Source organism: Hylobates moloch, unplaced genomic scaffold, assembly GCF_009828535.3.
Source record: "Hylobates moloch isolate HMO894 unplaced genomic scaffold, HMol_V3 SCAFFOLD_9, whole genome shotgun sequence".
In the NCBI taxonomy this organism is placed as follows: domain Eukaryota; kingdom Metazoa; phylum Chordata; class Mammalia; order Primates; family Hylobatidae; genus Hylobates; species Hylobates moloch.
The window spans coordinates 75059387-75087228 of NW_026652284.1; the positions used below are offsets into that span (position 1 = coordinate 75059387).

General features: G+C 43.4%; 2 protein-coding genes across 7 annotated transcripts in view; one reads left to right on the forward strand and one right to left on the reverse strand.

Annotated features, from left to right (window-relative positions):
- Positions 1-27842, forward strand: part of NDUFAF6 (NADH:ubiquinone oxidoreductase complex assembly factor 6) — a 212614-nt gene that overhangs the window by 29459 nt on the left and 155313 nt on the right. The gene's annotated exons all lie outside the window — the stretch shown is intronic.
- TP53INP1 (tumor protein p53 inducible nuclear protein 1) lies at positions 1560-26895 on the reverse strand. 6 transcript variants are annotated; one of them, XM_058444516.1, is made up of 5 exons: positions 24846-24924; positions 23769-23881; positions 16688-16949; positions 15423-15798; positions 3852-6329 (listed from the first exon to the last, which is right to left on the reverse strand). In XM_058444516.1, exons 3-5 carry the CDS (start codon positions 16797-16799, stop codon positions 6080-6082), a joined length of 738 nt encoding a protein of 245 aa, XP_058300499.1. In that variant the 5' UTR covers positions 16800-16949; positions 23769-23881; positions 24846-24924; the 3' UTR covers positions 3852-6079. The 6 variants fall into 6 exon arrangements, with proteins under 6 accessions (XP_032615974.1, XP_058300499.1, XP_058300498.1 ...); XM_058444515.1 differs by lacking the exon at positions 23769-23881 and adding an exon at positions 21625-21741 and having other exon boundaries at positions 24846-24922; XM_032760084.2 differs by lacking the exons at positions 23769-23881; positions 24846-24924 and adding exons at positions 7679-7716; positions 25092-25344 and having other exon boundaries at positions 6195-6329.

Genomic DNA, 27842 nt, shown 5'->3' on the forward strand with positions numbered 1-27842 from the left:
AATCTATGCATAGCATTTAGGTTTTTCAATTTTGCATTTATAGCAAACAGTGTTTCAGTGAATAACCTTGTGATCTGTACAAATTTACAGCAAAGGAGCAAGATAATCTTAGGCCACATATCAAACCGTGAAGCCTTGATGTGCCCATCCCTACAAGCCACCTTCATGTTTGACTACCCACTTTTAGACTCCATACAGTCACTGCCTTGAGACCTGACCAAGCTGCTAGATTCCCTGCACACTCTGTAAGTGGGCCTAGCAACAGTCTTCTCAGCAGCATCCATTCCCCTGCCATTCCAGAGTAGGGTTGTTTTGTTTTTTGTTTTGTTTTGTTTTGTTTTTTGAGACAGAGTCTCACTCTGTTGCCCAGGCTGGAGTGCAGTGGCATGATCTTGGCTCACTGCAACCTCCACATCCTGGGTTCAAGCAATTCTCCTGCCTCAGCCTCCCAAGGAGCTGGGATTACAGGCGTGCGCCACCATGCCTGGCTCATTGTTGTATTTTTAGTAGAGACGGGGTTTTGCTATGTTGGCCAGGTTGGTCTTGAACTCCTGACCTCAGGTGACCCACTTGCCTCAACTTCCCAAAGTGCTGGCATTACAGGCATAAGCCATCATGCCCGGCCCAAAGTGGGGCTTTCATTTCAACCTGCTGCTTCTCAAGTCAACGTTCATGACCTTATTTTCATCTTTGGGTGACTCCTTCTTACCCCTGGCACCCAATCTTTCCATCTCAGCAAAGACTCAGATAATAAAAATCTGACTTTAAATAAGCTACAGTTGCAGAATGCTGATCTGCCCCAAACATTCATTCACATGGGAGTTATTCTTCGGGCTTCCTGTTCCATTATTCTGAATGTTTACTGGCCTATTGAAACTAGAGCTCCACAATAGGGGTATCAATGGCATCAGGGAAGGCCATATTGTCCTAAAACACTTCTATAAGATTCCATCTCCATTCATTTGGGAGATCCATTGGGAATTCATCTACCTGGCTTTAAAAAGGCTAAAACCAGTGTATTACATTCTATATTTTTAAACATTGGTTGGAGGGAAAGGTACTGGTTGGGGATCACCCTCCAATTCCTGTTCACTTAAGTGATTCCTCATTTTAGGTTAAAAAAAAAAAAAAAATCCTTTTTTTTTTTTTTTGAGACAGACAGAGTCTTGCTGTGTTGCCCAGGCTGCGCAATCTCAGCTCACTGCAACCTCCGCCTTCCAGGTTCAAGGGATTCTCCTGCCTCAGCCTCCGAGGTAGCTGAGACGACAAGTGCACACCACCGTGCTCAGCTAATTTTCGTATTTTTAGTAGAGACAGGGTTTTGCCATGTTGGCCAGGCTGGTCTCGAACTTCTGGCCTCAAGTGATGTGCCTGCCTTGGCCTTCCAAATTGCTGGGATTACAGGCATGAGCCACCGTGCCCAGCCTTAATATATACAAGCTTTTAAAAACATATTTAAAATGCATATTAAACACATTTTTTGGACAAACAAAACTAAACAGTAAGTTGTACCTCCTTTTAATATTAACAACTATAAAGATAAAAGAATCTGACAAGTGTGAAGTTAAAGGACATTTTATTTACTGACAGATTGAAAACTGTAACTCCAGGTAGTGCAAAATGCACCACAACCCAATTACAAAGAACAGTTATTAACACACAATGTTTAAACAATGCTACACTCATTTTTGGCAAAGTGCTGTATTGTTCAGTCTGTGTACAAAACTGACCATCTATGAACCAATCAGTATAAAAAATTTCTATAAAAACAAAAAATTTAGACAGTGGCTCAAGAAAACAAGCTGCCATTTATGCATAGATTGATGTACAGTAACCTAACCAAATGTCCCTTTTGAATTTTCAAGTTAATGAAAAAAAATGTGTCGAGAAACACATTAAGAAGGCACATGTACAGTCTACAATACTCTTCAGTCTCCCTAACTCATGCCCTGCCCTATAAAGAAAATATGTTCACAATTTTACTTGAGAAAAAAAAACAAAGCCACTTAAAAAAAAAACACACACGCAATTATTAAAGTTCAAAATCTCTGGAGGAAAACACAACCAAAACACAAGCAAAACCACTCATACACTCCAAGCCTGAAACACACATCGAACCTCCCCAGGTACTGGTTTGGTTTTCAGAGGTCCACCTAGAAAACAAATACTAAAACTTCAGGCAAAATAGAGCAAAACTGGACATTTAACAATTACACAATTTTTAAAAGTGTGGTAAAATTCTCAACGATATACAAAACATTGTCCACTTAAGCTGCCTGCCTTTCAAGAGAAACTCCTCCCATGCAAAGGATACTGTTGCACATAAATGATATCCTCATCTGCATGTTTTCCAGTACCTCTTTCTCCACCCTAAACCACTTTAATTGGTGTCAAATTTCAAGTGAAATTGATACATGGCAAGGCTGACACCACTGTATCATGTAGGTTTTCTAAATAAAGCATTTTATGTATAATTTTAAGCATTAAAATAAGTAGGTAGGGATGCCATTTCTAATATATCAGCATGGCTGATGGCAGTGAAACCATCCAAGATAGAAGTCTCACTTTTAACAGAGTTTAACCAGTATTTATGGGCCTTATAAAATAAAAAGATAATTTTAAAGTAACATTACAAACATGTACTACTAGTGTCTCCCAGTACAAGGAGCAGTCTCTTACTTGACTCAAAAAACGAAAACTAATACGTGGAAACTCTTAAACTTTTCCCACTAATCTATTTAAATGTAAATATCTATCTTCTAGTTGGAGTCCTTCATGTTTTTGTTTCCAACTCAGAGACAATGAGAATAATGAAGATACTCCTCCTTGCTCGTTTTTCTTAAGAGTACATAAAGATAATATATAATGTATTTCATTGAGGAGGAAGAGAAGTAGCAAGGATTTCAATGAAGACATAATGATTACAAACCAGTGTGCTATACAGATTTCAGAAGCAGAAACAATGCTGAACAGCCTGCTCAAGTTTTAAATAAACTGTCTTCTCAAAGTACTGATACAACAGAGAAGGTATGTAAACAGGAACAGTTTGCAGGGGATTGGAAAAATGTACAGGAAATTAATATTTCTTAAAAGGTCCCTGCGATAGGAAGTAAAAAACCCAATCACTTTGCATCTTTCTGCAAAAAATTCCCTACCCAATCAACCACATAAATGCACTGCCACAGAAGATAAATAATGGATGGCTAATTTTCAACTTACAGTGCAGTACACAATTAGCTGAGAAAAAAATAAACATAAGATATATATTATGAAATGTTTTGTCAACAAAAACAAACTTTGAGAAACATGGTGCACTGTAAAAGCTAAGAAACTCATTCACGAAGCACTGCTTGTGTACACCACATATTCCAGACGTTTTCCAAGTAACATTCTGTGTTAACAGTTTAGAGCTACTAATTCAGAGGGGTCTTATTTCTCACTGCTTGCATTTTAAAGAAATATGTCTAAAGCGCATTGTAAACCACTAATATTTACAATAGCAAAAAAAAAAAGCTCATAATAAAATGCGTTTTGGCCGTGTTTCAGAGAATACTTAACAGGTCAACATCATTCTGTGTTGTGGCTGGCCTTGTGTCTTACATACAGGAGATGCCTAACATCTAATAACCAAGAGTTTCAACTGAATTATATAACCATTTTCTTCAATACTTACATGTGCCAATTTTAGGCAGAAACCACAGTATGATATTCTAGGTGGTGTGGTAATCCCAACCTTGAAAAAAAGCCCAATGAATGTAATTTTTTGTTTTCTAGGTACAAAGCATAAAAAACTAGCCCCAGATAAGGCAAACAAAAAGTCAATAAGGAAATCTGGAAAAAAGGCCATTGCAGTTATACACAAATCTGTTCATGTTGCCAAGCAAAATCTCATGGCTGAACTTCTATAGCTTGTGAGGTACTAACAACTTACATGCAATGTATGAAAAAGAGACGCCGTGTATTCAGAGGTTTACATCCTGAAGACATTAAGCTGGTCTATTTTCAAGTTACCAATGCATGGCCCTATAACAAACATCATATAAAACATACACACCTTCATGGAAACTACCTTATCTCCCAACTCTGGTAAACACAAATAGTAAGAAAACAACTTCTAACTCACTTTGACAAAACTTTACAGACTTGGCCCCTAATTAGACAACAAATAAATAAAGGGGAAGTCAAAACGGAAGGGGCAATAAGGAGAAAGGGGGAATCTAGACTCTTGTTCTAAAGAGACATTCTGGCACTTCATCACAGCCAGTAGAAGAACAATGTAAAACCTCCATCTCACTAGACACATTTGACCTCTTCCACTCCAAATGCTCTAGTCTAGTCAGAAAAGAGCACAGCTCGTCACTGAACGTCTCCCGGGGTTCCCTGCATCAAGCCACTACAGCATTACTGAAAAATATAATACTTCACATAATGATATGCTGCTTTTCTCCTTGAAAACATTTTGTAGACCTGTACTCATTTAATTAGGGTTGCAGAGGAGATGGAAAAACAAGCTGTTTGATTATGAAGGCAACACTTCTGTCAGTAGAATTGCTTTGGATTGTAAATATGTTTACTTCAGAGGAAATCAGTCAGAGTGGATGGCTCAGCAAAACCTATCACAGCTGCGGAAAAAGGAAGTGACTGGCTAGAGGTAAGGAAATAGATATTCTCTAAGTTAACTGGCCTATGTGTGAATCGAACCCTGCACCCTGGCCTCATTAGCACCAACACTGTGAAGAACAGCTGTGGCAGAGAAAGTGCCACGGCCCCACCCCATCACCAGATTCAGTAGAAAGGCCCTTGGAATTTCCTACAAGGTTCAGTTCTGAACAGCTCCACTTCAAATCAGTATAGAATCCTCACAGTGACTCTGTGAGGGAGGTAAATGTCACTGCTCCCCGTTGGTGGGGGAAACAGAGGCCAGAGTGGTTAAAGATTTTGCCTGAAGTTAAAACAAAAAATGAAAAGTCACTTGGACTGCAGGGAAGAATACTTACAAGGCAATTAAAAAAAAAAAAAGAAAAAAGTTGAGCCAACCTGTCACTCTTCACTCAGATGCCATGAAAGACATCATCACCAGACAGTCCCCCACACTCTTGCTTGCCACTTGGCAGGACAGGCTCCATGACAGAGGATTTTTCACTCTATGTGGAAATATAAAGCCTATCTCTTTTCCCGTGGGCAGAGAGAAATATGAAGTCACTCAAGTGCCTGGACAAGTACTTCCAAATTTATAGCTGATGCGAGGTGAGGAGTGGGCAGAATTGGCAGGAAGGAATCGTAACAAATTAAATACTGCTCTAATGGGTTAGTTACAGACATGAATTTTTCCAAATGTAATTTCACAGGTCTAATTTAATCCCTCTGCACGAGACAAGTGCCTCTGTCTACAACACCTGTAATGTCTGTACCACGTCATGCAGTCACATTGGAATTACTGAATGCACTCTTCGCTAAAGCTTAATGTACCTGAATTCCAAATGAACTGCATGACTAATCTGGGGAAAAACCATAAACACAGAATACATCAAGTTTTCTTTCAAAAGAAAGTCCAGCCATAATTCCATTATATCCATGGCAACTATCACCTGTTAATGCTAATGTTAGTGTGTAAAAATCTATTCATCATATACAGAGAGATTATCAAGTACTGGTCAATAAAGTGTACTGCTGACCCTGAGAATAAATTTTTGCTTGCTCAAAAGATTAAGTAATACAAAATAAGGTGAAAATGAAAGATGCCTATTCTCGTACTTGGGAAGAAATGTCTTTAAAATGCTGACTAATGTATACCCTAATATATTTAAAGACACCCCCAAACACCAAACACTGTAATTATATTGATATGTTTCCAGAAATAATCTGAAAAAGTGTACAAAAAAGTAAATGTTAAAGGCAAGGCATTATGTGATATACAGCATATAAATCTGATTTTCAAGATAGTGTCTAAATACACTGATAAAACTATGTGATTGGTTATCAATTGGTTGTAAAGAGACAACATTTTCATTGTACATATACACACATCCATACACATAAGCACAAACCAAGAGAAACCAACCAACAAAACTTGAAACTATTAGTAATTGTACTGACGCGGGCAGGGCTGATGAACAACCCAGCCATTGTGCTTGACTTGCCGAGGGTGGCAATCCCTGGTAAGATTTTGGCGACGAAGGCTATTTCTGTTAAGAGACTGTCTTTCACTATGTTCTTTTATCCACTGGGAAGGGCGAAAGCTCTTGGGTTGTTCCAGAAAAGTTGTATGAGCAGCAAGAGCTGCAACATAACAATGAATATGCTGCCCCATTTCATTTTGAGCTTCCACTCTGAAACAGAAAAAAGTGGGGATGTATTAAATAACAGAGTATGTTATTAATGAAACTGGAAAAGTTACTTAGCAATTCAATTTGCCGTGCTAATTTGTTTATGGCTGAATGAGAGCTTGTGTTTCATGGCTGACAGACAAGTTTATTATTCTGCAACCCCACTGACTGATAGTGGTGGAAAGGAGAGCCAACTGTTACCAGAAAGATGCCATGTAAGCCCCAGATGGCTCACTAAGTAGACTGTTTTCTAAAAATACACTTTATACTTTGAATTTCATTTACGGAGCACACACATTTATATAAGCTTGTCTGGGAGGGGAGCTAACATTTATTGAATATCTGCATTTGCCAATTCTTTTGCAAATATATATTTTAATTCTCACCATAATCTTAAAAGGAAAATATTTTAATTCCCAAATTTTACTGATCAGAAAGCAGTGTGCTCACAATAACTTCACAAGACATTTCCTGTCTATAAGTAAAATGTTCCAGGAAACATGCTTTAAATCTTTATTTAATAGAAATATGCATATGGAAATTCTACTCATTTACCATTTTTCTAGATAAGCTATAGCTTAATAGAATAAATCTCTTAAGTTTTTATTTATCTCACAACAGGGCACATTTTGAGATGGCATTTACATGGCAATATTATAATACTCTTGAATAACACAATCTTAAAATTGGCTACACACAGTATGATTATGTTTTCTATATAAAAAAGCTAATCAAGTAGGATTGCTGTAAACTATGTCAACATGTAACATGAAGAGCTTTACGATTTTTAAGGGTTATTTTACACAGGAAGGGCAGTGACACATTCTGCCTAAAATCACTTGAGGAAACACACATTTATTACACACACACACACACACATATATATATATATAATTTTTTTAAAGTAGAATTTTAAGAGGACACATTAAGAAACTAATAGAAAAAAGTTAATATAAAGAAAGTTATTTTTAGGCCGGGCGCTGTGGCTCACTCTTGTAAATCCCAACACTTTGGGAGGCCGAGGCAGGTGGATCACCTTACTAGAGTTCAAGGCCAGCCTGGCCAACATGGCGAAACCCCATTTCTACTAAAAATACAAAAATTAGCCAGGTGTGGTGATGCAAGCCTGTAATCCCAGCTACTTGGGAGGCTGAGACAAGAGAATCACTTGAATCGGGGGGGGTGGAGGCTGCTGTGAGCCAAGATCGCACCACTGCACTCCAGCCTGAGTAACAGAGTGAGACTCCATCTCAAAAAAATAAAAAGAAAGTCATTTTTAAAAGGTCAGCATTTGGGTCCTTTGCCTCCCTATGCATACATATATCACACAGTCTCAAAGTGAATATACTTACTCTGTGCCCGTGAGTCTTATAAGCAGCTTTTCCTGGCCCTACAAATGTTAAATGGTGAACTATTAAATCACTAGTAAGATTTAAAATGCTATTGTAACTTTACTATTAGGACGTGGTCAACTTTTATTAAAACTGGTTTACTGTGCCATTAAAGGCACATACATGTACTTAAGATAACATGTAAAACCTTCAAAAACAATATTTATAAAGGCTAAAATGCAATGAAATGTATACCCTGAAGCGCACTGTAATTACAAAGCACCTCAATTTTCTGTGCTTTATGGTAATATCCCCAATGATAGACATAATGGAAGCAATTTGACTTCTGAAAGACATATGATTTATTTCCTGCTAAGAAAACAGATATTTACTACAAAGCTAGCCTAATTTTGGTAACACCTGATTTCTATCTTGATTTAGCAAGACTTCCTTATAAGAATTTCAAATCCTGGCCGGGCACGGTGGCTCACGCCTGTAATCCCAGCACTTTGGGAGGCCGAGGTCGGCGGATCGCAAAGTCAGGAGATCGAGACCATCCTGGCTAACACGGTGAAACCCCGTCTCTACTAAAAATACAAAAAATTAGCCGGGCGCGGTGGCGGGCGCCTGTAGTCCCAGCTACTTGGGAGGCTGAGACAGGAGAATGGCGTGAACCCAGGAGGCGGAGCTTGCAGTGAGCCGAGATAGCGCCACTGCACTCCAGCCTGGGCGAAAGAGCGAGACTCCATCTCAGAAAAAAAAAACAATAAAAAAAAGAATTTCAAATCCTAAAATAAGGATGTTAAAAAAAATTACAGTTACTATTTTAAAACTGTAATAATTTACAGGAATTTCCTGTGTACAGAAAGGATTCACATAAAATTCAGTGCATTCTGGCAGGGCACAATGGCTCATGCCTGTAATCCCAGAACTTTGGGAGGTCAAGGTGGGCGGATCACTTGAGGTCAGGAGTTTGAGACCAGCCTGGCCAATATGGTGAAACCCCACCTTTACTTAAAATACAAAAAATTAGCTGGAGATGGTGGCATGTGCCTGTAATCCCAGTTACTCGGCAGGATGAGGCAGGAGAATTACTTGAACCCAGTGCGGAGGTTACAGTGAGCCGAGATCACGCCGCTGCAATCCAGCCTGGGCAACAGAGTGAGACTCCGTGTTAAAATACGTAAAATTCAGTGCCTTCTTTTGATCCTTTATATATGGAAAAGTATGTGTTTTACTATCCCTATAAGTTATTACTATCATATATGAATGCAAAAACAAGATATAAAAACAACATTCTCACTGTACCAAAAGTAGAAAACCATAACAACCTTGAAAAAGAAGAAAGAAGAAGAAGAAATCTACTGAAACAAAATGGTGGAGATCATTGCCTAAATAAGTAGTTTATAAAATAGTATATCTGGGCCGGGCACAGTGGCTCATACCTGTAATCCCAGCACTTTGGAAGGCCAAGGCAGGTGGCTCACCTGAGGTCAGGAGTTTGAGACCAGCCTAGTCAACATGGTGAAACCCTGTCTCTACTAAAAACACAACAATTAGCCAGGTGTGGTGGTGCACGCCTGTAGTCCCAGCTAATTGGGAGGGTGAGGCATGAGAATTGCTTGAATCTGGGAGGCAGAGGTTGCAGTGAGCTGAGATCGTGCCACTGCACTCCAGCCTGGGTGACAGAGCAAGACTGTCTCAAAAAAACAAAACAAAACAAAAACTATATGGCTGGGCATGATGGCTCATGCCTGTAATCCCAGCACTTTGGGAGGGGTGTGGATCACGAGGTCAGGAGTTCAAGACCAGCCTGGCCAACATGGTGAAACCCCGTCTCTACTAAAAATACAAAAATTAGCTGGGCGTGGTGGCAGTGGCACATGCCTATAATCCCAGCTACTTGGGAGGCTGAGGCAGAAGAACTGCTTGAACCCAGGAGGCGGAGGTTGCAGTGAGCCGAGATTGCGCCATTGTACTCCAGCCTGGGCAACAAGAGTGAAATTCTGTCTCAAAAAAAAAAAAAAAAAAAAAAGTATATGTGGCATGTTGCCATTTAGGTTAAAAGTTTATGTGTACATACAGGCACAGAAAAAAAAACACAATCTGGAAGGATATACTGTAGGATGTTAAAAGTATTCATGTCTGGGTCATGAAAATGTCATTTCCAATTTTTGCATATTTGTATTTTCTAATTTTTTACATTGCATTTGTACTGTTTCTGTAGTAAATTCTTTTGCAAAGCTGCTGACTACACACACACACACACACACACACACACACAACACTGAAAAGTAAACATACAAATGCCAGTAAGTTTAAAGTGACTATTAATTATAAATTCTTTTTTTTTTTTTTTTTTTGAGACAGAGCCTTGCTTTGTCACCCAGGCTGGAGTGCAATGGCGTGAACTCAGCTCACTGCAACCTCCGCCTCCTGGGTTCAAGCAATTCTCCTGCCTCAGCCTCCCAAAGTGCTTGGATTACAGGTGTAAGCCACTGCCCCTGGCCTAATTATAAAGTCTTGAGTGGCATTCCTCAGAGGTAAAATCAGAATCAGAAGGGAGGAATTTTCAAGAAATGAATCTGAAGCAACTCTAAAGCAATTAAATCAATAGCAACTCCAAAAAGTTATATTTTAAATTTTTGTTGGAATACCTGAAACACCTCTTAATAAACTTGTAGCACTGAATAAAGTGCCAGTTAAAGTAACATTCCCCACCCATGACCTTACCTAGGATATAGCCTGGCATCATGTAACATATAAGAAAGTTGTTTTCATTTTGGTACAAGCAAAATGAAATATGTTTAGCCTCATAAAAAAATCATCTACAATATTGAGACTTGAAAGTATGGCAAACTGGTAAAGTTAAGAAATTAATGTGCTGCCTAGGGTTTGTTTATATCTGGAAAACAAGAAACGGTAGGTAGGTAGGTAGGTAGGTAGGTAGATAGATAGATAGATAGATAGATAGATAGATAGATAGATAGATAGTAGATAGATAGATAGATAGATAGATAGATAGATAGATAGATAGATAGATAGATATAATAGATACAATACTTTTCTTAGTAGAGTCAGAGCCTGGACATGACAACACTAACAATAGGGATATTCTGAACTGCTCCAAGAATCCAAATCCACCTGGACCCACAACCTAAGAGAGGGAATGCCAACATTCTCAAAATACTTTAACAGGAAACATTCCACTAAGGTACACAATAGAACAGTGTGACTTGCAGCTAATTAACAGGGTAATAGGGTTTACTTTAGTAGGTGGGAGCAATCTCAGATATTTCCTGGATATATTCTCTGGACAAAGGTCACATAATGTCTGTAAATTTGGGGAAACTTAAAAAGCCAGAAGGCAGAGATTACAAGAAAAGTGACCAACAATTGCTTTGGGCAATAGACAGATTGATTAATCAAGATAATGACTGACAAATGGGCAAGGATCTATTTCTCAGTCTCTGCTGGGAACCAAAGGCCTCTCCTACACAAGTGGGTAAAATGGTCGGGGTGGTGAAGATAAATTCCTGGGACTCTGGTATGGGAGCTCCATGTGCTGTAGTATCAAGATCTATTGGTAAAGCCCTGATTCAGGCTACGATGAGATTGGAGAACATAAAAATGCAAGGGTCGATAGAATTATGAAAGTTAGGATGTTTAAGTGAGCTTTACGTAAAGAAGTTATATCCCCTTTACCTAAATGTTTTATGAGAATGGATATGTCTGGCTGGAGACACACTTCCCCTCCCTAGTACTGTAAAACAAAAGGCATGTAAATCTGCCCTTCATGACAATATTAACTGGACATGCTAAATGGGGACCAACAGCACTGCCCAGGCCCAATGGTGTATAGTAGAAGCTGGAGTGGTGGTAGGGACAAATTATCTGTCTGATAGTCTTATGTGGAAGGGAAACTGGCGCTTATGGCAAAAGACTGTGAGCACCTCTCAGTAACAACTACTGGCACTTTGGACTAGAGAATTTCCACATGAGAGGCATTTACTCCCTTGCCATAGGACATTAATTGAAGCTACCCCTATGATTGAAGGACATAAAATGATCTTGAAACCCAAAATACCCATGCTGTCTCTGGTGATGTCAGAGAAACACTAATTGGGAGGGCAGTGCCCAGAAGAGTTCCGTAATAAATGGAAATGGTTTATACAGGATCATGTTATGTAGGGAATGTAAGGAGGACACACCCACAAGCAGGGAGCCTCTCTCCACCTTGGACTGACTCTGGAACTAAGGAGCTGGATTCCACACTGCCAGTAGCTCTCAACTGACTGACAAAGAGCTGCTTGGTTGTGGATGGCAGTTCCAAGGTGAACAGACAGCATCTTGTTTGGAAGGATGCTACTTTGATCAAAGAAGGTAAAAACAAATCGGCTCTGTGGGCTGAACTGCACACTGTTTTCCTAGCGATGATGGAAGCCCCTAGGTTTGGGTTTTTACTGACTCATGGGCAGTGGCCAATGGACATGGTCAGGCAAAATCACAATGAAAACCTGGACTTTTAAAGGGATGGCTTCCATAGGGAGCACAACCCTATGGAAATTTGAGGGGTACATTAGGACATGCCAATGGCCATCAGAAGAACTCCCTTCCAGGTTTGGAAGGTGACTGGGACTGGAAGCAGACATATCCCCATGTGCTCCCTGGAGGTGCCATCCTGGGTTCATTAAATGAGTGGTACAGGCAATGCAGAGACGGGCTGCATCTAGACATTCCTCTTTTACCCTCTCAGGCACAAATACCAATGAGAACCGTTCTGCCAGTCAGCAAAAGAGATAGACTACTGATGAGGGGCAGATTCCCTGGTGGGAAGGCCCTGAGCATAGCTGCAAGTGAGACTGGTGCTGGTAGCCCTGGGGAGCTACAAATGGGTCTTAAGAAGAAAAGACAGTCTCTGGAGTGGGCTTTACTTGCCCAATGGAAGATGCAAATGCTCAGAGTGCCAAAAAAAAACCTAGAACAGAAGATACTGCTTGGATGTGGATAGTTAACTGTCATTTCTTCAGACCAAAGGGCACACTATACAGCCCATAATGCCCAAAAACACTTTGGGAGGCAGAGGTGGTGGATCACCAAAGGTCAGCAGTTCGAAACTAGCCTGGCCAATATGGCGAAACCCCCTTTCTACTAAAAGTACAAATATTACCCAGGTATGGTGGTGGGCGTCTGTAATCCCAGCTACTTGGGAGGCTGAGAAAGGAGAATCACTTGAACCCAGGAGGCAGAGGTTGCACTGAGCCAAGATCCTGCCACAGCACTCCAGCCTAAGCGACAGAGACTCCATCTCAAACAAAAACAAAAACAAAAACAAAAAACAAAAACCCAAAAACAAAATGGGATAAAAGCATGAAGGGCTGGCTGTCCCCACAAGATTTTCCTGTTTTTCTGGTGATCTGAGGAAGAAGGGATGGGGAGGAGGATGCTGGCATGACTTATGCAATTCTAGCCAAGGGTTGAGTATGCTAGTATAATGACTTTAACTTTTTATTTCTTTCCCACATCACCTCATTTTTTTTTTCCTCTACTGGATGCAATGGTCCTAGGACCAGGGCTGTAACTACAAGTACTGGAAGCAGGGATGGTTCCTGAGCAAGAAGCTGTAACTATGTTTTTAAACCTTATGTCAAAATTCCTAAGGGCCTTCTAAGGGCCTTATGGGGGTTACCTACACCCCATCTTGCAAAACTGGAGTCAACAACGAACACAGCTATATTGTCTGGTGGTAAAAACAGCCCACTAATTTTGTACCTATGTCACCTTACTCTATCTGAATGGGAGTGGACTGAGGGAGAGGTACTTGCTAAACTAGTATTGCTACCTGCAATCTAGACCAGCACAGTGGCTAAAGCTAATGTCCCTTCCAGAGATGGAAAAGTTTGGGTATAAATGAAGAGAAAGACGATAAAAGAATGAATAAATAGGTTATGAATTGGGATCAATTCCTTATATTAATACCTTGAAACAGGCTCAGAGAAAAAGATGACACTGTCTCTAAGCTCAGGTATACCAGATGCCTGAAAGGGTGAAGCTACACGTTTGCCAAAACCATTTCTGCTTTTGGAAACCAACAAGATCAATAAACCTGCAAACCTGAGTGGCCTTGCCCTGGGAGACATGCTTATACAGTACGATGATGGATGGAATGAATTACTGACTGAATGGGATTCTGGTGTTGTGCCAGTATTTTTTGAGTTCCATATCCTTTTTTTGTAAGGAATCCAAGTTTGAAGACCGAGGCTGGACTGTGATACTGTAAAATATATATTCGGTCTTGTCAGTCTCCTGGCATACCACTCCTAAAATCCTTGGAACCTCCAACGTGGAAAGTGTATGCTAATTAGTTGACTGGTGGTTGGCAGCAACTAGGCAGCTTCAGGATTGGATTTGGTCACTAGAAAGACCCAGTTAGAGTTGGGACTTTTAGCCCCACCCCTCAAACTCCAGAGAGGGGAGAGGGTCTGAAGGTTAAGCCAATCACCAATGGCCAATGACTTAATCAATTATGCCTATGTACTGATGCCTCCATAAGACCCCAAAAGTACTGGGTTCAGGGAGCCTCTGGAGAGCTGAACATGTGGAGGTTCCCGGAGGGTGGGGTGCACAGAGGGCATGGGCCTTGCCTTATGCATCCCTTCATCTGTATCCTTTATAATAAACTGGTAAACATGTTCCCCCAAGTCCTATAAGATGCTCTAGCAAATTAATCAAACCCAAAGAAGGGGTCGTGGGAACACCAGTTTACAGCTGGTTGGTCAGAAGCATAAGTAAAACCTGGGGCTTGAGATTGGCATCAGAAATGGGAGGCAGTCTTTTGGGACTAAGCCTTTAACCTGTGGGATCTGATGCCATCTCCAGGTAGACAGTGTCAGAATTGAATTGAATCAGAGGACACTAGAGGGTGTCCACTGCTGGAGGACTGTTTGCTTGGTGTGTGGAAAAAACCCACACATCTGGTGTCAGAAGCACTGGGTGACTGTGCAGTGTGAGTATTGCAGGAAGAAACTGAGTTTGTTAAATTCTCAGACAAGGTTTTCAAGGTTACATCATTTGATACGATGTAGCTAGAAATACTTGGAAGAAAATAAATTTTAAGACATGATATTCTAGTTGAATTTGATACCCTAAATAATCCAGTCTATAAAGTCAGAGTTATGTTCTAAGATACTTAGCAGAAATGCCAGTCTTATTTCTAATCAGTAGCAGAATTTTGTAAATGAGAATGCTATTATATAACTGGGGCCATGCTACATCTAACTTTCTTAAAAAATCTAAAATGAACAAGTTTTTGTTTTGTTTTTGAGACACAGTCTCGCTCTGTCACCCAGGCTGATGTGCAGTGGCACAATCTTGGCTCAATGCAACCTCTGCCTCCTGGTTCAAGCCATCCTCCCACCTCAGCCTCCTGAGTAGCTGGGACTACAGGTGTGCACCACCACACCTGGCTAATTTTTTGTTAGTTTTTGTACAGATGGGGTTTCACCATGTTGCCCAGGGTGGTCTTGAACTCCTGAGCTCAAGTGATCTGCCTGCCTTGGCCTCCCAAAGTGCTGGGATTACAGGTGTGAGACCATGACTGGTCAACAAGTTATCTTATGTACTACCTTGTGTACTATGCGCATACTTTCATAAATCTCTAACAAAATTAGTTTTGCATCTTCTAATAACTTAGCTTTGAATTATAGTAGAGACAAAATGCATGCTCAGCGGACTACCTACAGAGAGTAAAATACTTGTAACATACCTGGGACTACTTGGGCTATGTAATTCATCAGTCCCACGGGTGGCCTCACTGAGACCAGGGCAGGAGTTATGCACAGCATAGACAGACATGCTGGGATGTTCAATGAGAAGATTTTCCATAGGACTTGTTTCCACCTTGATAGTGGTTAATCCACCTGCAGTAAAACATGGGGGTGGGGTGATAAACCAGCTCTCCTCCATTGGACATGACTCAAACTGGAGGAAGCAGGAATCACTTGTATCAGCCAAGCACTCAAGAGATGCCGGTAAACAGGAAAAGACTGAAGGGTGCTCAGTAGGTGACTCTGCACTGATGTCCTCCTCTTCTTCTTCTTCTTCCTCTTCTTCTTCTTCTGCTGAGAAACCAGTGCAAGTATCTAGATCATAGTCCATATTGCAGTCCACGTGTGTTGTTGAAGAGTCCCACAGGAGGATGATTATCACATTGGGCAGTCATTATAAAGTCACCCATCAAATTCACAGCACAGAAAAAGAAGAGATGATACTATTAGCTGATGCTCACATATCTTCTTTTATTTAGTTCAGAAACCCATTTATATTCAGCTATATGACTATAAAATTATTTCTGAGCACAGAAATTTTGTGTGTGTGTGTGTCACTATATGGGATGGATTATGTTGGCTTTGCAGGAGTGATTTTAAGACTGTTTCTATTCTGCTGAATAACTATGTAATGAGACACATGGGTTACTACTTGTCTAATAAAAGGGTCTTCTATTGAAGTGCCCTTGATCTAATCAATCTGTAAGAGTTGCAAAACTAAAGTCTGATGTCAGTCAATTTCACTGACATCTAGCACAGTTGGTTTCCTGCAATTTTTTTTTTTTTTTGAGACGGAGTCTCGCTCTGTCGCCCAGGCTGGAGTGCAGTGGCGCAGTCTCGGCTCACTGCAAGCTCCGCCTCCCGGGTTCACGCCATTCTCCTGCCTCAGCCTCTCCGAGTAGCTGGGACTACAGGCGCCCGCCACCACGCCCGGCTAATTTTTTTTTTTTGTATTTTTAGTAGAGACGGGGTTTCACTGTGGTCTCGATCTCCTGACCTCGTGATCCGCCCGCCTCGGCCTCCCAAAGTGCTGGGATTACAAGCGTGAGCCACCGCGCCCGGCCTGCAATTTTTTAAAGACAAACTCCTGCTTACTTTTAAGGCTGAAAACCCCTCAGTTATTGGTTTCCTTATGCAAAAACTGAGATGCAAGTTTCCATTTTTACTGTGAAGATCAGCCACCAAGTAACCAAGTGTACCTTACCTATGAAGTCAACAAGAATCCATTCATCATCTTCTTTCTCACTGAATTCTGGTTCTTGGTTGGAGGAAGAACTGACTTCACCCACAAACATTTTATTCAGCCTCTGGAACATTGTTAAGGCAAGACTGAGAGTTTGGCTGGATGTCTTTTATAGCTGAGATTTCAAAACCTTGTCTTTAGTTGGCCCAATGGTACCGACAGGAGATTAAAGTGCACAGGGTGCTTATTCAACTTAGGTGAAAAGCAAGAAGAATCATTATCCCTAAAATAAAACAGAAAAAGAAAGTTATTTCAAATCAGCATACACATATATACATAAGTACATACACATACACACATACCCTTAGAAGAAAGCATATGCCTTGGCCTACATTCTACAGCTATTCCCTTTCTGCAGGAGTCAAACACAAGAAATGCAACATAACGTTTTGTAAATACTCTTACTCAAATTCAACCTATAAATATCTTAAAATGTGAAATAAAAGGGAAAGAGTTGGTTCTTTTTCATATCTATGCTTTTATAATAAGGGATGAATTTGAATAATATCCTTCAAACTTTTCTGCAAGCAGATGAGCAAATTCTAGATATTAACAGTCTTGCTATATGTTATTCAACTGCCCAGAAGTCCCAGCAACAGTGCCTGGTGACCACCATTATGCCAGGCCCTCACCCTTCTCTGGCTCATTTTCTCTTCTACTCTGCACTTCTTGTCTGTAACTGTAAGCACACCTGATTACACTTAAAATCTATAAGCCCAGCAAGCATACTTTGACCTTCTAAACAATTCCTACAGCTGGCATGAAGAAATTTACACTGTAGGAAACTGAGCTTGGCCGAACCTAGAACTGGAAACACCCTTCCTGTGTAGCAGCTCAGCAGGTGGGTGCTGGGTCAGCCACCTGCATTCAAACCCTGGCTGGCTGCTCACTTGCTGTGTGAGTTAGGAAGTTATGTGACTTCAGCTGGCAACAGCTCCTACCTTAGGGAGTTCTGGTGAGTTCTAAATGAAGAACTCCAGGCTTGCTTGATCTTGGAATATTTATCCATTTCTATCTGGCTACTTGATGGGCATATCAAACCAAACACATACCAAAGATAGGTTTTTTTCCCCCCCACAAACTTATTCATATACACTGCCCTTCATCCCTTTCTCAGGAAGCAGCAGCAGCTGGCAGTTATTCAGGCCAACACCCTAGCAGTCACCCTTCACGCTTTTTTTTTTTTTGAGACAGAGTCTTGGTCTGTTGCCCATGCTGGAGTGCAGTGAGGCGATCTTGGCTCACTGCAAGCTCTGCCTCCTGGGTTCACAGCATTCTCCTGCCTCACCTTCCCGAGTAGCTGGGACTACAGGCGCCCGCCACCACACTCAGCTAATTTCTTTTTTTGTATTTTTTAGTAGAGACAGGGTTTCACCGTTGTTAGCCAGGATGGTCTCGATCTCCTGACCTCGTGATCCACCCACCTCGGCCTCCCAAAGTACTGGGATTACAGGTGTGAGCTACCGCGCCCGCATGCCTTTTGCTCCCTCCTACTCACCCCTCATCCCAACCATCAGCAAGTCCCGTCAACCCCAGGAGCACAGGCAGCTCGAATCTGCCTGCTTCCCTCCACCGCTCTCATCCTAGTTTAAGCCAAACTGTTGTCTCTGAGACTTTGCCAAAACTGCCTACTAGACAGTCTCCCTGATCCTACTCTTGTTAAAGGCAATGGACTTAGCAAAATACTTCAAATAAAGTCCTCAGTCCAGGTCAACTATTATTCTACATGTATTTACTGAGCACCTGTTATGCATCAGGTGCAGTGCTGGGCACAGGGGAGATGGCTGTGAACAGGGCCCTCCCACAAGTTTAACAATCCAGTGTGATGAATGCCATGGAAGAAGTATTTGGTGTTCTCCAGGCTACCTGGGTGGACTCCTACAATAAATGACTTTACTCTTGAGTGGCTGAGGTCAGTAATGGAGGAAGGGGGCAAAGGAACACTATGGAAGCCTGTGCATGAGTCAGAATGTGGCACCTTCAGTACCGCTCAAGGTCCAGAGGGAGGGTCACAATAGCAGGCTAGGGGAGCTGAGCAGGAACCAGCTCCTGCAGGGCCTTGTAAGCCCGGAAAAGAGGAAGGGAAAAGTCAAAGACCCAGGTTTCTGGCTTGGCCAACTGAGGGGATGGTGGAACCATTTAGGGAAATAGGAATGAATCCTGCAGAAAGTACAGGTTAGGCATTTCGAACATGGTAAATTGGGGGAATATGCAAAATAATGCAGTTGGAGATGTCCAGCAGGCAGCGGGATATAGAGCTTTGGAGCTCAGGAGTGTGGTCTCAGCTAGGGGCACAGATCTGGGAGCTGATGACACAAAGATGGTGATAAAAAGCATAGGAATGGATGAGGCTAGGTGTGGAGGCTCATGTCTGCAATCCTAGCATTTTGGGAGGCCGAGGCCAGAGGAATGCTTGAGCCTAGGAGTTGGAGACCAGCCTGGGCAACAAAATAACAACCTGTTTCTACAAAAAAATTTTAAAAAATTAGCCAGGTGCAGTGGTGTGCACCTGTAGTCCTAGCTACTTGGGAGGCTGAGGTGGGAGGATCCCTTGAGTCCAGGTTCAAGGATGCAGTAAGCTATGATTGTGCCACTGTACTCCAGTGTGAGTGACACAGCGAGACCTTGTCTCAAAAAAAAGTTATATATATGGATGAGATTACCCAGGGCTGAAGAAATGCACCTCACTAATCACCACCTCTTTTCATCACAAGCATCAGCCTTGAATCTACAACTTCAGGCTCCTGACAGTTTGCTTTCAAAATAATCTTTAGCTGTAAAAGTAGTTGGGATCTATAGCTAATGAGATTCCTGGTTCAGTTCCTTGTGTGTAAACTGGACTGCTACAGTTGTTTGGCACACTACTACACAAGTAAAACATTTCAAATAAATGACATTAGAACACTTTGTGGTCACAATTCATCTTCTTCAGCCATTAATTATTAAAAATAGGTAAACAGGAAGTGTCACTTGCATAACCAGTCTTCCTGAAACCTTCTGGAAAGTAGCACGGCCAAATCATGAAGGCTGGAGCTGTAGCAGAATTCAGTCAGCTTTATGCTCTATTTAAGAAAAATCAGAAGAAAAGTGTAGTTTGTTTGTTTGACCTGCTGTGGTGCGATAGTTATATCCCAAAATGAGTTATCATAAGGTCTGATGTAAATAAAGATTTTTGCGGATACATACTTGGAGGGAAAAAGATATTTTCAAAATCCTTCCTCCATTTATTTTAAATTGTGGACGCAGATATTGGCCCCACGTACAATTCTGTGTCTGCTGAACCAGTTGAGAGAATAAGCCCAATTCTGCAGACCATGGTGCTGGACTCTAGCCCTGAATCAGCTAAAGCCACTGGGAGGGGAGAACCACACAGGGGAACCTTTGCTCGTAGTGAACGAATGCCTTGTCCCCAACCTGTGATGCTGCATGAGAGTAAGGCCCTGGGGCCCGGGTCAGATAACTGGCAGCTATAAGGCCAAAAACATTGCTGGGGCCACTGCAGCTGTGACAGCTGCTGGGTTCCCACATGCAAACTGCCCCTTCTGGCCACAGGTCCAAACCCGGGAAGGCAGCTTCTGCCTGGAATATATGCAAGTAGCAAGTCAGCTACAGGAAAGGCTTCTCTGGAGGAGCTTTCTAGGGAGCAGTACAAGTCAGTGCTCTTTTGGCTTCCCAAAGTCAGAGGCTGCCTCCAGATGTCCCATATCTCTGCAAGGACAACCAACCTTGGGCGATAGAGTGTTCAGAAGCCCAGCCAAGTGAGGGAGGAGCGCATCCTTCATCTCACTCAAGCCACTGCTGGTGTTTACATGGCACATCTGCTGACACCCGTGGGAAGAACACAGAATGGAGTTCCTGGGGAAGGTTAAAGAGGCCTGGCCATCCACAGCAGCAGTTCTGGCTGTAGCTCTACTACAGGTGGCTGGAGCTAAATTGGCCCTTCTGAGCTTCAGTCTCACTGTTGGGAAAATGGGGAGACTGCGCTGAATCACCTCGTCCCTCTCTTTCCCCACAAACTTCTAGCACAAAAAAGTGAGGCTGGTTTAACTAGCAAAGCCATGTTCCTTTGGCCCTGCTTTCCGCAGGTGTCACAAAAGGCAAGGAGCTATTGGAGAGATCCTCCCCCCATTGCTAAAACTGTCCACTGAGGTAGCCACCAGGCACACTGTGCACATGAACACTTGAAATGTGACTAGTATCATCGAGAAACTGCATTTTTCATTTTACTATTTAATCCATTTACTAAGTTTAATCCAGTTAAACTTAAAAGCTGATAATTTAGTTTTTTGAAAACTTTCAAGTATGTTTGGAACAGTTAGGATATGTTAATCTACTTTTTCACCTATAAATTTTATGATGTCTAAATATAGATCAAGTACTTCAAATGGAAACTTTGTATCTGAATTGAGATGTGCTGTATGTGTAAAATACACACTGGAGTGTATTTCAAAGACTTAGTACCCCCCAAAATGCAAAACAGTTTTTATACTGATTACATGTTGAAAAAATAATTTTAGTATATTAAATACATTAATAAAATTAACTTCACCAGTTTCTTTTTCCTTTTTAAATATGGCTACTAGAAAATTCAAATATACATGTAGCTCACATTATCTATTTCTGTTGAACAGGGCTATTCTAGAAAAATTCTTAAAGGCCTACCCTCCTACTGATGACCCAGAGATTGTCCCTGCCCAGTCACTGCTACTGTTGACCTTGGCTCCTGCCCAGGGATGGAGGCTCTCAATTGGGCTGGTTCTACGTGGAGGTAAATGGAAAAGTAGAACTTTAGACGCCTCTCCTCCCCAGATCATCACTAATATTCACAATGCTAGGGCAATCATAGAACGAAAATAAAAATTCCAGAGAAAGCATGTGTCCTAAGAGGACAAACTTACAAATACAGTTCTGGAATTCAGCAGAGAGGTGAAGCAAAGAAGGTTAGGTGAAGTAGCGCTGTTCTTGGAGGCACCTGCAAGCTTTCAGCTTTAACCAGCCTCAGTCCAGCAGTTTCCCTGACAGAGAAAAGAATCCCTCAATACAGAAAAGAAACAAAGTGTCTGGGCCTTAGCATTTCAAGAAGGCAGCTTTGTCCTTGTTCTGCTTGGCTCAAAAGACCTCCATCCCTCCCTTTAAAAAATAAATTATGTCTTTTTAATTATAAACTGAACAAAACCACAGTATAAAAAGTCTAGAAAATAAGAAAAATAAGTATTATTCCATTGCCTTGTTCCCATCACTTAACATATTGGTGCCTTTTCTTCTGTTTTTTTCTTCTACACATAAGCCTTCTTTTTATCATAGTTATAGTCTTGTGAATGCACTGTTTTGTATCTCACTGTTACTTAACATTTTATCATCAGTGGTTTTCATATTATTACATGGGTAGAGATACTTTGTAGGCAGAGAAAGGTGGCTGACTGAGTCTAATACTCATGGGGAAGAGCATTCTAGTTTGACCACTTAGAAAAGGAACTGCTAATTTGGAAGATCTTGTTAGCGTAATTTATTTTGTCACTTTTAAGATAGGTAGCCCACCAAGAGGCAGTATATTGTGGTACTTAAAGACTGGCTCTGAGGCTGGGCACAATGGCTCATGTCTATAATCCCAGCGCTTTGGGAGGCCAAGGCAGGAGGATCACTTTAAGCCAGGAGTTCAAGATCAGCCTGGGCAACAAAGCAAGACCCCATCTCTACAAAAAATATATTAGCTGGATGTGGTGGTATGTGCATGTAGTCCCAGCTACCAGGGAGGTTGAGGTAGAAGGATCGCTTGAGCCCATGAGTTTGAAGCTGCAGTGAGTTGTGATCCCACCACTACACTCCAGCCTGGTCAACAGGGTAAGACCCTGTCTCCAAAAAAAAAAAAAAAAAAAAAACAAAAACACCAAAAAAACAGACCCTGGAGTTCACCTGCTCCGTTTGAAATCTCGGCTCTGCTACTTGCAACCTATGTGAATTCAGGATATTTACTAACATCTTGGTGTCTCTGTTTTCTCATCCTTAACATGGGAATGATAGTTATAATACCTACTTCACAGTGCCAGTGTAAGGATTAAGTGTATACTACTTAGAATAGCAGACCTCAGTAAATATTAACTACAAGTTCATTCAAAGCCAGTTGTGAGACTGTCAACAAGTCATTTAGCATCGCTGCATTTGAGATTCTTTATCCATAAAATGTCTACTTAATAATTAGAGCTACAATTTACAGAATGCTTATTGTATGTAACGGGGCCTTGAAGTACTTATTTGTCCCATTTTACTGATTAGGAAACCGATGAGGAAACCGAGGCTGAGGAATTAACTAACTTGTTCAAAAGTGACAGAGTTGGTTGGGGTGGAGTCAGCATTAGGGCAAAAATCCTTCTGATTCCAATTCCTTGTTTTCCCTATACATGCTCTTTTAGGCTCCCAGTCTCAACTGTGGGTCTATGAACTTCAGAAAACAGCTCTTTTCAGTTAGTTTTGGCTGCCAGTAGGCGGCTCCAAAAAACATTTAAAAAAAAAAAAAAAAAAAAAAGCCCGCAAGTTTGATGATCTAACTTCTAAATCTGTGTACAGTTGTGGTTCCTTCACAGTTTCAGGAAATCAGGTGGCTAAATGTACCGTCATTGAAAAGCAGCTTCAGAATTATCCTTCTTTTTATCCCACCCTCTTCCACTGCTTTAAAAATGTGCAGATTCTAGTAATTTAAAATGGGTTTTGAACTGGAGAAAAACCAAGCCAAGAAAGTTATCTCTGCTTGTTCCACTTATATGGAGACTAGATTCAAGTAATTTAAAATGGATTTTGAACTGCAGAAAAAACCAAGCCAAAAAAGTTGTCTTTGCTTGTTCCACTTATATGAAGACTGTTCAACTAGTATGCAAGGGAGGTTATTCCCCCAGGGATCCACCCCTGTCTGCCCCTAAGGCTGAAAGACAGTGGACAAAGACAAGAGTAAGTGGTAATTCACAGCCTGATAATCTTGAATTTTGAAAGCAGACATCGGAGGAAGCAATGGCAGAAAAGAACAAAAGATAAGATGAGAAAACAAGACCTTGGTCATAGAAATTAGTAAGGTCCTGGTTCCAGGCGGGGCCTTTTAAAATTATGCTGCCAGTTCAGAAATACACTGATTGCGACTTAAAAGCTTCCCAGTGCTTTCCACATCTGCAAATGAAAATGTATTTCAATTACCAAGCTGGTGATTTCAGTATCTTGGGGGAACTCATTATGACTTCTGTTCAGTGACCCCAAGGGTCACATTGTTCCCCCTTTTCCCAAAACTATTGTGCATTGAGAAAAGGGTCTTTTAGCAATTGATGCCCAAGTCCTTGGGAGTCACACTTGTAAAGAGGCTCTTCCTTAATCCACTCTGTATTGGAATTAACCTACTGAGCAGATATAATCAGGAAATACAAGCAAAACAGACTCTCCAGGTAAAATTCGGCTGCCACTTTGAAATACAAACACCACTTCCTTTTATTAATTGGCTGTGTGGCCTTGAGCAACTTAATCTCTCTGTGCCTCGGGTTTCCTATGTGTAAGATAGCCGGGCCTATTTCATATAGGGTTATTATGAGAATCAACTGGGGCGATAAAGCAAAGCCCCCAGCATAGTATATGGCACACACTCAGCGCTCAGTAAGCGTGAGCGATCCAAAGGATCTCAATGTTAAGGGCCAAGGAGAGCGCTCTTTCCACAGGAGCAAAGTCAGGTAGCGAAGACTGAGTTCAAGCCAGGTCAAGGGACAGGCCGCGGACAGGCGGGGGCCGGTGGCCGGGTCACGGAGCAGGTTCCCCGTAGCCGCAGGGCCTCCGGAACTCGGAGGGCAAGCGCAGGGGACGGGATCGCAGGGCCGGGACAGAGCGCCGGAACACAAGCCCAAGCGCCGCTGTCTTCGGAGATGCGTCCCGGGGGTGGCTGCAGGAGCCCCGACGCCGAGTCCCGAGCGGGCGGCCCCATCCAACGGCCGAGAGCAGGCGGAGGAAGAGGAGTGGAGGGGAGTGAGGAGGAGTGAGAGGAGGAGGTCCCGCCGCGGCCAAGAAAACAGGCCACGCTCGGGGGAGGAGGCAGAGACCAAACACCCAACCGCCGCCCAGCGCCGGGGCCAGGCCGGGCCCTTGTCCGCACCGCCGCCGCCTCTGTCGGCTTCCGTCCGCGACCTGGGACCCGGGGGCCGCCGAGGACCGACCCACGGGGTGGGCGGCCTGGCCCGGCGGCGGCGAGGGTAGGCAGCGAGGGGGCTCGGAGAACGCGCAACCGGCGCCCCGAAGGCAGGGCGCGCGGCCGGCCCCGCCGGGCTCGGGAGCGGGCAGCGCTGCCGCCCCAACCGGCAGCTAGGCGGCCCTGGACGTCCGCCCGCCCCCCGGCACTTACGTGGGCCCGGGCCGTGCGGGGCTGCGCGGGGAGGGGGGCGGCCGCCGGCTCGGCGGGGAAGGACGCGGGCGGCGCGGGACTGCTGAGGTAGCTGCGGTGGGGCCGGGCTGCGCTGCACCTCGTTCAGGTACCCGGACGGCAGGCGCGGGGCCGGCTCCAGCCCTCGGGTCGCTGCGCCCAGGCCGGCCAGTCCAAGTCCTTTTGTTGTTGTGCAGCGCTCGCAACAGCTGATCGGCCGCTCCGCCCGCCGTCGGGCCCCGGGGCCCCGCCCCGGGCCGCGCCAGGCCGGGCCCCACCAATCGGCGGTGCGGGGGCCCCGGGGCCGCCCTGCGAGAGGTTGTCACCAACGCACGTGACCTGGCGCCCAGCCGGCGGCGCGCTCAGCTCCGAAACAAGCCCGGGCAACAAAAACCGGGATCTGAGCGTGGAGGCCTGGGCGAGCGGAAGAGTGGGAGAGAGGGGCTAGGCCGGGGAGGGAAGCGCTGGGGCCGGGGCCGGCTTCCCAGGAGCCGGCGGGAGCCGGGCGCGTAGGAGGCGGGCGAGGAAGAACCGGCGGGCGACAGGAAGGGCAGAGGTGGAGCTCTCCCTCAGCGACCCCTCTCGCCGAGTGAGGGGTCGAGGGTTTGCGGCACAAAGGGCGCAGAACGTTTTTTCCTGTGAGAAGAACATTAAGAATCCTGGGAGGGCTGGGGCTAACGCCTCCGAAAGCCCCATCTGGCCAGCCTAGGGTTAGACGTGTAGCCAGGGTGCTGGGAGGGGGCCGCCGCTGGGCCCCAGATAGAGGGGTGGAGGCCACTCAATCACGGAGCCGGGCCCCACCTGCTGTAGAAACCGCCACCGAGAGCCGGCCGGGCTTGCTGCACGCTCTGGATTCCGCCTGCCCATAGGCGAGGCACAAGGGACTGCGAGACCAGGCCTGAGGGCAGAGAGGTCAGCAGGCTCGGGTGGCTCTGCTCCAGCGGACAAGCGCACCGGGCGGGAACGGCCGCCTCCCCAGGCGCTGCAGCCCAGCTCTCATGTGACCCAGGGAACTTAGCCCCTCTGTTCTGTTTGCATACCTGCAAAGTATGGGCATTCACGCCGGGCCTGTCAACTCACCAGGTTATTTATAGTGACAAGAGAGTGAGACAGTGGGCTTGAAAGTGTTTTCCAAACCAAGGCTTTGTCCCACGTATAGGTGGATTAACTGTCTGGCAAAGGCAGGTGAGTAACGTTGATGCCTGTCAGCACTCATGTGGATACTGTTTGGACTGGGATGTAGTTCTTTGACCTGGGATGAACTGTATAGCAACCCTCGAGGGATGCCTATCACACATTACAGTATCTGAAAGACACTCACATTCTGACCCTCACAATGTAGTCCGTCCATTTCCAACAATACTGGTTTTAAAGGATGTAAATTGCAGTGCAGGGAATTGTCAGACACCAAGGAGTAATGATCAAAATATGATGGTCATTGGACCTTATCTTGGGAGAAAGAGCTAAAACTGTGATCTATATAGTCTCACAGACTTGAACATGCTTTGGATTTTAGGTTTTTGCAAATCAGGCTTGTTCTAATATTTTCTCCCAAATGCTATGGTAGGAGCCCCATGATCTCTTGTTTCTCCCTAGAAGAGGCCATCTCCACATTCAGAACCAAGGTATGATGACAATTACAAGGGGCTAATTTTTAAAAAGAAAAAGGCCTACCTTTTTCCAGTTTGATAAGGTTGATCATGGTTAAAGCAACATGTGAAATCATCATTTTGTTATGATAGAAAAATTCAGTATGAAGTAAATCATTTTTCCAAAGATGACCACAACAGTATCGCCATCATGAAGTGGGTGTATTTTTCTTCCCTTTGAATCTGGGCTGACTCTGTGATTGACCAATAGAATGTTGCAGAAAGAATGTTCTAGGACTTCCAAGCCTCGGCATTAAGCAAAAGCATTAAGCAAACCCCACAGCTTCTGCTTTGTACTCTGGAAAATGCCAGCCACCCACAAGGAGAGATCACCCTGCTAGCCACAGGGAGAGGCTATGTGAAAAGAAAGAGATGCCTGGCCAGCTCTAGCTCTTCAGCTCATCCCAGCTGAGCTACCAGACACATGAGTGGAAAAGCCCTTAGGAAGTTCCAGCTCCAGCAGACACCATAGGGAACAGAGCAGAGATAAGCCATCCCCACGGAGCACTGCCAAAATGACAGCATTGTGAACAAATAAATGATCATTGTTTTAAGGCACTAATGTTGGGGTAGTTTTTAAAGCAGCGATAACCAAAACGCAAAGCTTACAGAAATGGCCATCCCAGGTCAATGACTCTAAACTCTATCAAATAGTGTTTGTGATGAAAACATCTTATCTCAGGAGTCACTTGCTTTCTGTTTACTCTTTTGCTGATTTATAATCTTCCCACCTGGTGCTTGTTTATCCCAGTGGTGCACCAAGGAGGGAGTGCCTCGGGGCAGCATAGGTGAAGTCTGTCCCTAGGAGGGAGGAGTACTTTACCACGACATTGTTTGGAACTGTTGGAGCATAATTATAAAAAGCAAACTGACTTGTAGTCAATTTTATCTTAAAATTCTTTGCAGACACACAGATTTACTGTGTACTGCCTGTACCTGGGGTGGATCACTCCTGCTGCCTCCCTCCCTGGTGTGCCACTGGTTTACATAAATGCTTGCAGTGAAACTCAGGAGTAATGTCATCTCCATAGCGTAGAGCTGTCTGGATACAACCAAACTGTCAAATTACACAAATGCAAGCAAC

Coding starts and splice junctions, on each gene's coding strand:
- TP53INP1 (XM_032760083.2), bottom strand. CDS start 16,799: ATGTTCCAGAGGCTGAATAAAATGTTTGTGGGTGAAGTCAGTTCTTCC. Junction 15,799..16,687: donor GATTCTTGTTGACTTCATAG/GTAAGGTACACT, acceptor ACTATGATCTAG/ATACTTGCACTGGTTTCTCA. Junction 6,330..15,422: donor CATAGCCCAAGTAGTCCCAG/GTATGTTACAAG, acceptor TTTCTGTTTCAG/AGTGGAAGCTCAAAATGAAA.